Source organism: Pungitius pungitius, chromosome 20, assembly GCF_949316345.1.
Source record: "Pungitius pungitius chromosome 20, fPunPun2.1, whole genome shotgun sequence".
In the NCBI taxonomy this organism is placed as follows: domain Eukaryota; kingdom Metazoa; phylum Chordata; class Actinopteri; order Perciformes; family Gasterosteidae; genus Pungitius; species Pungitius pungitius.
The window spans coordinates 5,938,212-5,953,008 of record NC_084919.1 but is presented as its reverse complement, the minus strand read 5'-3'; the positions used below and the strand labels follow the sequence as shown (position 1 = coordinate 5,953,008).

The 14,797-nt window shown below is 45.0% G+C and overlaps 1 protein-coding gene across 1 annotated transcript in view; it reads left to right on the top strand.

Annotated features, from left to right (window-relative positions):
• The window catches only part of man1a1 (mannosidase, alpha, class 1A, member 1), a 92,977-nt gene that overhangs the window by 34,104 nt on the left and 44,076 nt on the right, over positions 1-14,797 (top strand). The window contains exons 3-4 of the mRNA XM_037448978.2: positions 4,541-4,656; positions 10,447-10,527. Of these exons, the coding sequence (XP_037304875.1) occupies positions 4,541-4,656; positions 10,447-10,527 (197 nt within the window). The remainder of the gene's footprint in view (positions 1-4,540; positions 4,657-10,446; positions 10,528-14,797) is intronic.

Below are 14,797 nucleotides of genomic sequence, written 5' to 3'. Positions count from 1 at the left end.
ACTCTGGTCCACGGACCCCGTAGTCCGCACGACTTCCAGGAAAATCCCAGGCCCAATTTACTTTGCTTGCGATCCCTTTTTCTTTCTGTACCACTGTCCTGTTTTTCGCGCCTTTCACCGTGACCTTGGCCAAAAATGCGGAAAAAGAGCCGACGCTGGCGTATCCGGCAGCAGGAGCCGATAGGTTAATACACTTGTGACCGTGTGCGCTTTCTGCACCGCGATAACTCGATTAGGCTTAGCTATCACTTTTTCTCACCTCCCCTCAGGCGACCCCTTGCGGAATACGGAGTAGCCGATCGGGGCTAAATGGGATCACCATCAGGGCTGAAGAAGGGTGTTGAGATCCGGGTCAAATTGCAGGATTAGGGATTAGACCTCGATTTAGTTTAGTTAGCCCAAACTTTGTTGGAAAGTTTGGAAAGTCTCTGGGCCGCTGAAAACACAGTGAGCCGAGGAGACGCTTCAGGAAGAGAATAGCAGTTTCCCTTCTGTTCATTTTAATATCGGTAACACTTTGACTGCTGTCCGTCTCCTGGAGGCTGAGGCTGCTCGTTTTAAGCTGAGTCAGCATGCAGCGCCGATATTAATTCATCCCTCAGTAAAGCTGGATAGAGGTTATGAACAGCTCAGAGGCGTGTCATAAAGTTCAGGACATTTCACAAAAGCCTGCTTTAGCTTTCATAGCAAAATATCATTTATGTTTTTTTAGCCGTTGCATGAATATTATTTTTTTCATCATTACTTATCCACTTGTGTGTTGGGACCTCTTTGTTGTTATTGGCTTTTTCGTTGTCTTGTCACAGCGATTTCTAAACGCACCCAAACAGTTGCTGGGGACGGACACTTCTCGTATAGAGCATGTCTACACCGTAGACCGTGTAGTAGAATAACAGCAGTAATCGCAAAAACAATAAAACCATTATTAAGGATAAAAGCAGTAGTAGACTTAATAGGATGATAATAGTAATAGCAGAAATAGTGTCCTATTTCTAGATCTCTAGCACCATAAACTAGGAGGTCCGATGGGCAATCAAATTAATATTTATGCTTGGTACTTGTTTCTAATGAGGAGTGCGATCAAAGAAAAGCATGTAATCGACACATTGAGTACAATCTTCATTAGGCTAAAGTGTATATTCATGTCATATGCTGATAATTGGTTTCATGCAGTAGTATCTACGTCAAGTCAACTGTTGTCTTCCGTGGATGTTGATTTTAGAAGAATTTACCTATCTGCTCACTGCTAACGAAGCTAACTATTATACTGGCTAATGTTTTGCTAATGCAGAAGTTAAATGCCTCTTGGAATGAGCTACACTGGTAAAATGTGTTTTTTATATTTTGTATGTTTGACTCGTATGTTGTAGCTACAGCGATACGAAGACTTGATCTTTGATCTGTGACATTTTGGACCTGGGGAGATGCGAGCGAGGAAAGTGATTTACAAATCAATTCAAGTTATTTATTATGCTAATCTATTTGGCACTAGGTACTTCTCCACTGCGGCTTTAATCTATCACTAAAGTTTATAGGAGAGCCGATGTAAGCGTACGAACAAATAGGAAGATGAGAACAGAAGGCTTGGTTCCCAATATGGCTGCTGCTGGGGCATCAATGTGGGTTCATTGGTTAATCCTCCCAGGAAGTTTACAGAAGAATCAGTAGAACTCATGTTTGCATTTTGACCTCCGTAAACACGATCAGCGTGTGTGCGTGTGTGTGTGAGAAACACAAAAGGCGACACTGCATTGTCCGTCACTCTCAATCAATCACGTCGGTCCGACATCACAGATTACAGCTCTGTCTTCACTGCCTGATTGTGTGAAGCGAAGGTTATTTTCTTCTGAACAACCTAACAATGCATCACTCCTCTGACTGACACACACACACACACAGCCTAGAACGCAGTGCAGTGAATGAATGTCGTTATTGACCACCCGTCCAAACTTATAGTTAAACCAGCTAATACTGGTTTTATCGCGTGTGTGTTATGGACATCTGTCTATATAGGAGACGAATGAAGGTGTGGTGCTGTGCTCTCTGCTTAAATTCATCCATCATTCTACTCTCCCCTTATTTTATGTTTGAGGCAGGAGCTGAAGGGGGGGGGGCAAAGGGTGAATAGCAGCAATCAAAGGAAGGAAATAGGAGATATACAGGGACACCAGGAGAGAGGAAGGGTAGAATTGTTGTGAAAAGAGAAAACTTAATAAGGAGAACCGATTGATGGGGGTCTTATGAGAAGAGGTCGAGTAGGAAGAGCAGCAGCTGAATGGATCGTGTTTCAGGGCAATCAAGAACGAGGAGGCCCGGGTGTTAATGACTTTTGGGCCGTGTTGCCCCCTTTTGTTTTTACCGCCATGCCTCCCCCATCCATCCTCGTTCTCTGGGAATGATTCCTCAGCTCTTCCATCGTTCATCTTCCCTTCTGGATCTCCTATTTTTTTGTCCTGTGTTGTCCTTCATTGGCTTCCCCTCTGACACGCGGCACCATGTTCGAGGACACAGGATCAAGAGCAAAAGAAATATACACAAAGATGATTTGAATGAAATGATGTATTATTGTTGATATTTTTTACTAATTATATTTTAATATAAAAACATTTAAAAAAAACTAATTCAACAAAGCAAAAATGAGATTCCTTCACACTGTGCACTCGCACTGCTGCACCAGGAAACGGAGACGGGAGAAAATCGGAGAAGGAGAACACATTGGTGCCGGTGGTTTTCTGGAAAGACTTTGTACATATGTAAGAATCCTCCCGCTGTGACCAGCCTACCACCTCCATCAAATATCACAAGGCCGGTCCTCCCCTGCTGCTGCGTCTCCGTAGAAGCATCCGAGACGCTCTCCTCCTCCGCTACCACTCGGGTTTTACACGCCGCCCTCTGCTGAGCCATCTGCCGCCTCGCCGCGCTCTCTCGTCTCAAACGGATACACAAACCGCTCGGCGGCACCGCGACTCCGACATCGTCAGACTTTGCTCTGGCGACCTTGCGGACCTCAGCTTAGTCACGTCTCCGAGTGTATAGTCCTCCCATCTGGACACTGACACACATCCTTCATCCGGTGACCTGCTCCCTTGCGGCCCGTTGACACGTCGGAGATTATTTTTGTTCCTCTGCGACATTTGAAAGAACAAGGGTTCTCTATTTTTAGGGCATCAACATATGGACTAGGAAAACTTTTTATTATTTATCAGCTAAATTCCCACTAATTCACATGAAGTCACAACTTTTTTACAAATCACTTCTTTTTGCTCTAAAATATTTTCTTTTTCTTTTTTTTAGTGCTAGTATTCTGGCCACACTTTGACCATTCCTAACCGTCGCATCTCTCACACACACACACACTCGGACCCAGGATGAGCAGTGAGGGGGAAGGAAGCAAAGTGACAAGACAATGGATGGGAGGAAAGTGTCTCGTCCTCTCCATTGTCGCTCTGGGGGGTTCGATGGAGTGAAAAGGGGAGATGGATGGAAAACAGGAAGGACCAGTGACTGCGACAGTTGCTGCATCAGCTGACACCTGCGGTCACAGGATCTTCCCTTTCTACACACACAACATTCAAATGGTCTGAAGCATTTTACACATGTTTTTATCGTGCCATTGTTACGTTCCTTTGCATCTGAAAAAGATAGTTGTCACTCTCTTATCTGTAAATTAAGTATGGTGCTGGAGCCTGAAGAAGGAGATTATCTTATCTTAGCTTAGCATTAGGAATTGAAGCAGCTGGCCTGGTGCTCTGGAGTGCACTCGGCACTATCCCAAATCATGGCTTAAATCACACGTTTCTCATTGGTTAGATCTGTTGTCACAATCGTCCTCTCGAAGAGAGCCCGGCTCATCAGCAATGCCATTTGTAATGGTACAAAAGCACTACAGCTTGAGCACAGTGCTACCTCTGTGGCCAATAGTGTAGCTGATGATTCAGCGTTATGTGTGTAATGGAAAGCTTTTAGTAGCCTTTGCATCCTCCCACTACTTGCAGAAGGAAAAAAACAATAGTTATTCACACAATAACACACTTTTAGCTCCGTGGTTGTGATCTCGACTCAACACATCATTCTCCAACTCTGTCTGTGATGTGTTTTTTTCTGTCCTCATCATTATTTCAGCGTCTTTCCTCTTGTTTTTCTTTCCACCTCTACTCCTTCCCCTTGACCTGTACTGTCGCCCTCCCTACGCTGTACTGCCCTTACACCTCGTCTCGATGATTCATCGAGCCGCCTGGCACAAACACAGGCCAATGCGTCGGGGGTAGGGTCGGAGTCGGGAAAGGGGTGTCTGTGTAATGCGAGCGCCAGGGAGGACGGTCCGTCTCCCCTACCGCTACGAGGCCAACGCCAGAGATGAGCAATACTCCCGACGGTCCATCAGCGCCGATATCCCCGGCCCCCTCACCCTCCGTCAGTCCCAATCATCTATTCAACCCCCGAACGGAGCTTCTAACTTCTGCTGTGAACTTTTGTTCACCCGGTGCATTTACAAATTCTGCAAATCATTTCTAAACCTTTGCATTTGCTTCTGTTGCAGGCAGTATAAAGGGAGCTACAATAGTGGACGCTCTGGATACCCTCTACATCATGGAGATGTTTGAGGAGTTTGATGCTGCTACCGACTGGGTGGAGAAGAACCTCGACTTTAATGTGGTAAGGGTTGGTGTGTGCATGCATTAAAATAGGAGGAATTAACAGGCTTCTGTATGGGTTTCTATGCACATGTTTTTGCATTTTGTTGATAAGGGTGTGGAAGCCCCATTAAAGTCTGTTTTCTCATTTCCTGTCCACAAACACACACACACACACACACACACACACACACACACACGCAGCCAGACACAAACCTCGGTGATTCCCGAGCTAATGTGCGTGGTCTCAAGATATGAAACGTTCTTTATCTACATATGTCATTGGTGGAATCAAAGTGACTGTTTTGATTAAAAATCTGAGAACCCATTAAGTGCATTGCAATTCATTAGAAGCCTGGCTAATTGGTTCGTACAATGCAATCAACCTGGCATCATCATTTTGCATCATGTCGTTAAGGAATTTGTATCGCATAAGATATTGAAACGCCCTGCAATTTTGAGCCTATTATGCCTTGGTTATACTAATAATTATGTGTTTATAAAGCCTTATGATTGGTGGTCTCTATACTAACTACAATTTGAATATTACATATTTTTGTATGTTTGTTTAAGTGCTTTATCATTTTGAAACGCTGCTTTCAAATTGTGTTTGTGTAACACACTTGAATGTCGATGTCTAACTCTAACCCTATGACTTAATTACAAGCATCATCATCAAGGTAGTTTATTTTAATGCTGTATCATAAATTCTATACGCTACTACTTTAAGTACAAAACATTCCCAAGGGACACGGCAAACAGGACGTTCAGGCTCGGCTGCTAAGTGGCGTATAGCAATAAACATTGTCCTGTATTTTTATTCATATTATTTCCAACATTTAAAGAGAAACTTTCCTTATCAAACTACCAATAAGTTGGAAGCGCATTATGTTTTTCGTCCGCTACATCTCAAAACAAACTGACTGCATTTAGAGTTCGGTCTGGAAAGCATGTGCCAGGCAGTCGACTAGTGAACAGCATCACATGATGAACTATAAACAACACTGAGTTGAAGGTGCACTTGGATGTCAGTTGTTGTGTTCATATCTGTGGTTTTTCCACACGACTCCTTGACTTTTAAGGTCGTTCGAGGCTCCATTTTACCCTCAACATCAATAATTTAAGACTCTGTATCGGCTGTATTTTGGAAGACGGTCGAGGTTCGGCAAAGTCAATCCAGTTGATCATCACAAGGACACTCTCTCTCTCACGCACTAGCAGTGCACACACACACACACACACACACACACACACACACACACACACATACACACAAAACAACACTCCATCCATCGTTCTAAATCATTGAAAAAGAGTGTCCTAAATCCTACAAAATCTGATCATATTTGTCCTGTGCTGTACCTCCATCAAATCATTGGAGATGAACTCCAGGAGCACATGCCAGGAGTTGAGTTTTAATTAAAACAACGATATGATTTGTGTGTTAACTGCCTGTCAAGTTAATGAGAGCAGACAAGGACAAATTGCCTCCTAGTGTCCATGTGACCGGTTCCTGATCATTAATATAGCATTTTGAAAGCCGTTTGTTTTTTTCTCACTCCACTTAAAAACCTTCGGGTCTACGTTATATCACTTGGAGCCAAGTTCACGGAGAACAGGAGAACAATGACGGCCAAACAGCTGGCTGCTTCAGCCTCTGTTGGGGAATGAAATATATCAAGTGTGTATTATTTACAGTGTACCAGCTGTTATATGGTATTTTCAGAATTGCTGGTTATTAATGACCGCGATGGCCGTTAAGGGAACTGCACTTATCTGCTAGCATGCACCCTTTGCATCGAGGTCTCGTTACATTGTAATTGAATATCACATGAAGGGAAACATCTGCAGTGTCCCTGATATACTTCATCAGGTAAGCTTTTAGGCCATGTAGCGAAGTCACAGATTGCTGGCCATAGTTTTAGTAATTAAGTTAGAATCATGAGCCAACTAACCCATCCAATCAGATGGAATTTTGCTAACGTCAAAGTCAGCAAGCAAGCTGAGATTAGTCTGTGACCTGTAATGTTTGACAAGCTTTACTAGCCAAATGAAAACCTGCAATCGTCATGAATCACACACACACACACACAAACACACTGGAGGCTTCTCCTCCATCCCAAGTCCTCTACAGTCCACCTTACCCCCTTTCACACATAGGCGCTATAACGGCATAAGTTGTTACGTAGTGCTTCCTCCTCACTGTCCTGACCTCGTAACTGCGGCACGAGGTGTAAGGGCAGTACAGCGTAGGGAGGGCGACAGTACAGGTCGAGGGGAAGGAGTAGAGGTGGAAAGAAAAACAAGAGGAAAGACGCTGAAATAATGATGAGGGCAGAATAAAACACATCAAAGACAGAGTTGGAGAATGATGTGTTGAGTCGAGACCCACCCCCCCCCCCCCCCCCTTCTGCCTAATCCTGCCTTATTTACAGCATTAACCAGCCGTCGTCCCGTCACTCTAGCAGCAAGAGGCCTCTTGTTTTCTCCTCCGCTCTGTTAATTTGCTGCTGTAGCGTAACGCCGAGCTGTAATGGCAGTTATTGTGAAGCCACCTTGGGAGAGGATGATTTAAATCGTTACTAAAGAATCACCACGTGTCTTGTGAAAACATAGCTTTAGACCACGGATGCCAACACTTTTTCGACGCAAGCTACTTTTCAGTCAGCCGAGTCATGGCGATCTAAGGATCGTCTTCCGTCATTTCCCCACGGTCGGCCGCGCATTCGTGGGGACCCCGGCGTGATCAGCGATCGACCTATCGGGCCACGCCCGCTCGAGACCTTCCGGTTAGCTTATTCTGGGGGTTCGTCGGGAAGATGGAAGATTCCTCATCTCACAAAGGACGTGGCTTCACAGAAGCGCCGTGAACAACTACAAACGCTTGTGACTCAAGTGAACCGATCCAGGAAAGTTTTAAACCTTCCCACAGGAGATTGAAAAGATGAAAACACTGCCGTTGCGCCCGAGGTTAAAGAAACAAAAAAAAAAGGGGGATGACAAAGAGACGGTAAAAGACAAAGGCTCGTTAAAACCTACATGGGGGATTGTTTGAGGCTCATGAATGCAGACGTGATGACAGCAGCCAGCAGTTTTTGTCTCTGGACACTTTGCCAGAAGACACAGAGTAGCAGATGGAGAAAGGAGAGAATGCAGATGTACTTGACATCTTTATGGCACACGTCTGCGTCAGTACAACTGTCCCCCAAGCAAAAGTGCACCAGTCTTGATGGCTTTGAATACTCAGTAAAACATACGCACGCACGCACACCGTAAAATGACAGCAGCAGCAGCAGCAGCAGCCGGTTTGCTAAGATAGTTCCGCCAAACTTTTGTGCTATTCATAACTGCTGTGTGAGGAGTGGATAAAGAATAATGGTTTGTACATCGTAATGCAAAGCACACCCGCACACCACGTACTGATCACTTGGAACAGGAACTAATGAGGATCTCAGGAGAGGCAAGAAGGAGCCGCTGGCCAAAAAGTCAATTGTGAGCCCGTTAAAAGGAAGAGAAATATCTCTTACCATAAACGAGTGATAATCCAGCACTTTATGAGCTCAACCAGTTGCCCGTGAGCCTGGATGCAGCGTGCTCTGTGCAAAGACGGACTACCCTGCACCGAAGCTGCATGGGGCCTCGCCGTGATGCTTTAGTTTTACGGTATTGATGACTTTCCAAGTGTACGACACACCGATTGAAAGCCGATCCACGGTACATGGAAGGGCGATAGCGAGGAGTTAGGAGCTAGAGTCACTACCCCCCCGTGCTGATTAAAGCACATTGATGTTCCAGTGATGCGTACCAGCTGACCTACATGCTCCTTACCAAAATAAACACTCGTCTACGGGTAATAACTGTTTTCCCTCTTCATCTCGAATCTGACAAAATGTTAGCGCCGTCTCCGACACCTCACTCGGAGTCCCACCGCAGGAGCCGCACAGGTCACGCCGCCATTTATTTTGACACAAGCAGCTAAGCAACACCTTTTTAGATCTATTTAAAGGGAAAGAGTTTATGGCACCTCCTGAGACTCCTGCTTGAAATCGCTCAAACGCTCTGAAACACAACTCGCAATCGCAAGCCACAAAGAGCGCGCTTGGCAAAGGGGAATATTCTGTCATGTGAAAAATATACGCGTAGGTTGCTTCCCCTCCCATTCCCATCTCGCATTTCTTCCCAATTTTTTTTATTTTCCAAGGACACTAAACAAGTAGCCATTAACCCCCCACCCCAAAAAAGAGATCATCACATCCACTTTTATCTAAAGAGGTTCTACTCGTGCGATTATGTCGTCGATGCATCTCGCTCCGGCCCTCCATTAGCTCCCTGTTAGTCCGTTTCCTGTGCGCTCCCTAATGGATCCAACGGTGCGACATCAGGGGACTTGACTCCTCGGCGGCGGGAATGAGGGAGCGTGACGACACGCAAGCGGCGATGGCGGCTGAAAGCCTGATGCGACCTGCTGGAATGCTCAGCTCAGGCTGAAATTGTTTTCTGTTTCCACTCTCTCCCTCCCCCGACAGCAGGTGGAAATAATAATTGTGTCCGTTTGCATTTCTGCGCTTTGTGGAGTAAATGATTACATTTTAATTCGGGAAGAATTAGCGGGCACAATCTAACCGCTCAATCAGTCGTACACACTTGGGGGGGGGGGGTGGTGACAGGACATATTTTGTCTGGCGTTTAATTTGTTCTTCCGACGGGCGGACCATTGTCCTATCTCTGCTCGACAGCAGTGACTTATGAGAGCTGTCAGTCAAGCACAAAAAACTCCCTCTGACTCAGGAATCCGTTCACAAAGGCGCGGGGAGAGGGACAGATGGGGCTTCATTGTTCTGCTGCTCCGACAATTGGCTTTACAAACTTCCACTTTTTGTCATTATTCGTCAGCCTTCCCTCTGCCAAGAACTGTCTGCGAGTGGAGGGATTGTATTTTGAGATGCGGAGCGTTTTCTTTTGCTTTGGAGGATATGAAGCCTTCCAGTCCTTGGCTAACAAACAGCCTTATACTTTGTCAATATGTCCTTATTTTTTATTAACCAACCAAACAACTTAAAATATAACAATCACCAACAGCTCTGGGATGCTGTGTTTTGCTTGAAGCTGCATGCTAAGGACTAACATGGCATGCTGATGATTAGCAACTACAGCGTCACCATGTTCATGCTTTTAGTGTAGCTTTCAGCTAGTTAGCAGTAAACACAAAGTATCGGGACTCCTTGATACTTTTGGATGAAAAGTCGAGGGATACATGTTGTTATTTGGTCATCACGGCGATCCATCAAACCCTCATAACACGGATGTTTGAGGAGCCAACATTGCCATCTCTTGACCCACATTAAACAATGTCATAATATTCTATGTTAAAACACCCAGGATGCAGAATAACAAACTTCTGTATCCACTGCTCAATACACGGTTACACACTACATGCACACATGCACCTTGCAGATACAGTATGTTGCAAGCCACTTCATCAAAACACTTTGCTCACTGTTTCATCTTACGCTCTAATGGCGTACTCCGTCAACCGTGGCAGGTTCTAAACCAGCCCCAAATCGAATGTTGCCACTTTTAACCGTTCTCTGCTTAAATCCCCCCCCCCCCCCCCAACAGAAATCTCTCTGAAGTGTGGAAAGCCCCCCTTCAATGTAATCCTCTCCGAGGGGGAAAAGCAACCCGGGAGCCTTTCTGTACAGAGTTTGTGTTTTCCTCCTTCACAGGTTGTGGGAGGAGGCATTTGTATTCATGGATAGCGCTTCTGTGAGTGTTCCTCTTCTCATATTTCTCCTCTTTGTTCCCGCTGCAGAATGCCGAAGTCTCCGTGTTTGAGGTGAACATTCGGTTCGTTGGAGGTCTGCTGTCCGCCTACTACCTGTCTGGGAAAGAGGTAAGATGCACCAAAGCCTCCTGCATGAGGGGGAAGGATGGTGGCGGTTGAGTGATCGAAAGGGTGCTTTTAAATACTCAAAATAGTTTTGTAATACTGCCTTTTAAGAGCTGGTACAGATTAATGTATTCCATTAGCCGGTGCCAAGACACGTTCCCCTTTTGAGCATGAGTCTGTCTCTTTTCAGCTCGATACCAATTAGGGTTAAAAATACTGTGTTTTTTAACTATGGCCGCCCTGAAATGTCGCTCCTCTTCCTTTTTGCATGACGTGGTGGATGGGTATAGGTTAAGGAATACAGCATTTTTTTTAATCGATGAAGGAATACATATTGCATATACATAGTATCGGGTTCTTTCATTTTTTAATCCACACGATGTCCTTGAATGGTAAGACCTTTGGTAAAACCAAGGTTGCCTCCTTTAGTTATTGAAAACTCTCATTGTTTCACTGCGGTTCTTTTGAAAGACGTCCTCTTTTGAAGTGAGAGGGAAAAGAAAGGTGCTTCTCCATCGGCCTGGGGTGGAAGACGGTGTCCTGGAGATGTGGAAATATTCCTCCAGGCTTGGCTTGTATTCAGGGAAGCGGGAGAGAATCAGCGGGTCTCCTCAGTTTACTCGGAGCGCCAGTCTAGCGCCGTGTGCGAGTGCATATGTGAGTCAACTTAGTGACGGGAGGCTGGGACAATGACATCAGCAGGCTTATTTTGTGATAAGCTCACTTTTCCGTAACATATGCTGTTCTTTCCGTCGCTCAGACTCTTTAACACGTGATAAGATCCCACCAAAGAATTACAATGTCATTAAGGCCTGGTTACTGCAAAGTATTCTTTGTAAACGGAAAAGCTCTCAAGTCTATATTGGTTTCTCCACGGATTAAAGTGCTTTTTGCACTTCTTTTTGGACTTTCACCTCTAACAGAAAATGTAAAACTAAACTATGTGTTTTTTAGTCATCATTTTAAAAAAGTCCAAATGTAAGACCATCTAAGAAATTATATAGACTTAGACTATGCGTTACTCTAACATTGCCAAACACTACACTGGAGGCCAACTGTGACCAGCAGCTGTTCTCATTTCCAGAGCTTTTGTTGTTTTATTTCATCACTCAGTTGGAGACTTTTCTCCCATATTGCATGTGAGCGTTGAGAGGTCATCCTGAATGGATGGCTGATTGGTGGCCTCTGGGAGGACGGAGGAGATGACTGAATGTGGCCCGCGGTGTGCCTCTGAGTGGCCCATGATTTGGCGCTCAAACACTGCCGGGTGGTACTGAAGGGCTTTCTTGTGGTAAAAGAACAAACAGCCTCAATGGCAGCTGGGTCTTGGCACTTTAAATTGCTTCTTTTGACCAACCAGCGACATGCGCTGGATACATTTTCGTTGGGCAGATAACTTAATAATTCGTTTTCAAAACAGTTTGCTGATGAATGCTGTGTTAGTTTAGAGATTTAAAATATGATCATTATTATGTTGTGCTGCTTGAATCTTGTCTTGATTCCATAGCAGGCCAACCTGACTTTAAATATGCGCACTATGAGCACTCTGCTTTCCTTCTTTCACATGCCGAAGTTCAACGTGATTAACCGGTGCCTTTGGAAGCCCACTCCTGATAAAAGCTCTTGCACATCCAGTAAAGTGGAGCTGTGCAGCAAGTACACTTTGTGGCCTGATATTTTTATAATAACATGGACAAATTGAACATGGATCCGGAATTATGTAACAGCAGAGATACTTGAATGATGAAAACATAGAAAATACGAAGTGAGCTGGAATACACCCTGAAATGAAGGTGGATTAATATCTGATGGCGTGGATTGCTCGTACATTTCGAGATTCAAAGTACTAAAAGCATCTTGGGTGTCAGTTGAAGCTGAAGCTCTCCAGGTATTTCAGGTGAAGAACTGCCACTTTGCTGTTGAAGGCTGGAAGTCCGCAGGTCAAGGTGTGTGGTTGGGCATCCATGGGAACTCCTCCTTCTTCGCTGCGTCTGCAAGTGGAACGTTGGAAAGAGACCCGGGTCTGTTTGAGCCAGAGGGAGACTGACGGAAACGTGATCCGTTAAAGTACGGCTGGTACTGGCTTGCTGAGCCCCCTCGCTGCCGGGCTCTTAAGCATCTGCTAAGGGAGCGAGGGGCCGCAGGTAGGTAGGAGATGAATAAAAGGAAAGGTTTCCAGGTCCCTTAGTAAACAAAGCGAAGTGTTTCAAGAAGGGAACGACAGAGACGGAACAGACAGAAAAAGGGGGTAGCAAGGATGTTGAGGTCTAAGAGAAGAAAGGGGAAACTAGAAAGACGTATGGAAGAAGGTAACGATTTATGGAGGAAAGGAAATAAAAAGCAGCGAGGAGAAAGTTCATAATGATCTTCATTGTATGTTTTTTCACTGAATTCTTTCCAAACAGGGATAATATAGTACTGCTTGTACTTCAATGCAAAACTACCTCCGCTGCAAGTATGAATTTGCACATTTTTCCGTTGGGAACAAACTATATTTGTCATGATCTTAAGAGAATAAGGTGTGGGCTGTGGATTTAGGATGAAGCTAGCAAGTTGAACAGATAGTGGGGATTAAGACAAATGGACATGAATAAGGAATAAGTCCTAATTGTGAAAATGTGATACATGTGAACCATCCTAATGGTATCTGTTTGTTTTTCTGTTTTTTTATTAAGGATCCCCATTAGTCTACCCCGTAGTGGAGACTATTCTTCCTGGGATGCATACAATTCATATTACAGCAAACAAGAATCAACAAATCCTTTTTTACAAAAGCTGCATTTAAAACTGGTATTCTGTTAAAAAGGAGGATTTCAGCCTCCATCCAAACCCTTAATTCAGAAACGATAATAATGAACAACAATGGTGATGCTTGATTGTGATGAAATGTAATCCAGCTCTCCTCTAGCAGTTTCTGTCAGAGTAATCTGGTGATGGTGGCGTGAATGAGTCTCCCAGCCGCCTCCCTCGCCCCTTAGAATAAGTCAGACTAAAGGGAAAATCCCTTGGCCAAAGCAGGGGCCCCATTCTCAGGTGTCTTATGGACCTCCTCCAGAACCTCCGATGCAAAGAGACCGTGATAATTGAACCCCGGGGATTTAAATCTGAATACAAAATGAAGGGTTTGAGGAGCAAGGAGGGGGGACATTAACTACCGGAGGCTTCGGCTGTCTGAGTCAGCAGCACAAATTTCCTCTCTAGACTTAGTTCTGGTCGTACGTGGATCTATTTCAACAGCTTTGGGAGGACTAAGATGTCCTCACGAGCCGACTGACCCAATGAAAGGAAACAATGCAAGACCGCATGTAGGAATCAACTATGACTGTGCAAGAAACCCGACACTTTGCTACTTGCTCCCGGTTCCTAGTCCAGTAATGAATGGCCGCTGGCAAACGACGGCACTCTATGCGGCGCCCTTGTTATTGCGGTTGGCCGTCATCCGGAGGAACAGAAACTAGCCTTCCTCGCCCCGGGACCTCTGCACAGCTCTGCGATTGAGCGATTGGGTCTGGCACACTTTGGTTGTTGCAGGGATTTCCCTTAGCTGTTATGCTCGGCCTTTGTGATAAAAGCATAGAGGTACTGATGACTAATACGGGTTCAAATGGCCTGTCAGTGGACTTTTAAAGGGGTGCTTGACGCTCTCAGAACTGATTAGAATTCAGTCTCCCCAATGATTCCAGGGGTTATTAGAAAACACTAGTGCGTGATTAGACTTTGATGAGGGTGCCCACCAGGCATGTCGACATCTTCTAAAGAGGTGCTCATGTGTTCTTTTCCTACAATCCCTTTAGTCTGTTTCCCCTCAGTCCTGTAATTTTTTTTTTTAGATACTTATATTTTGGTAAAATGCCTCCCCAGAGAAGAGTCCCTTACCCGTTTGCTGTCTGCACTTGGTCACTTCTGTAGAATAATACCTTGTATTCAGTTAATTGTCATCATTAAACGGAGAGAAGCCAGGTGGCGGAGTGTGACTGACAGGCTTGGTGACAGGTAAACACTTCTTGCAGGGAAGTTTCCGAAGCAGCTGGGGGTCTGTAGGTGCAGCGTGTTTTGATATCTCGCTGCGCCATACGGCTGACTGGGTAATAAGCCGAGCAGCTGCTCGCTCCTTTGCTGCGCCGTCCTGGTGGCACTTATATCAAGATTTCATAAAAAGAAGCAAAGAACAACCAGATTTTCTTTTTTGTGTTCAACGTAGAAGCAACAACAACAACAACATGTGGTTGTGATGTGCACGTGAATGACCTTTCACCTTTGGAGTTGGCCACCG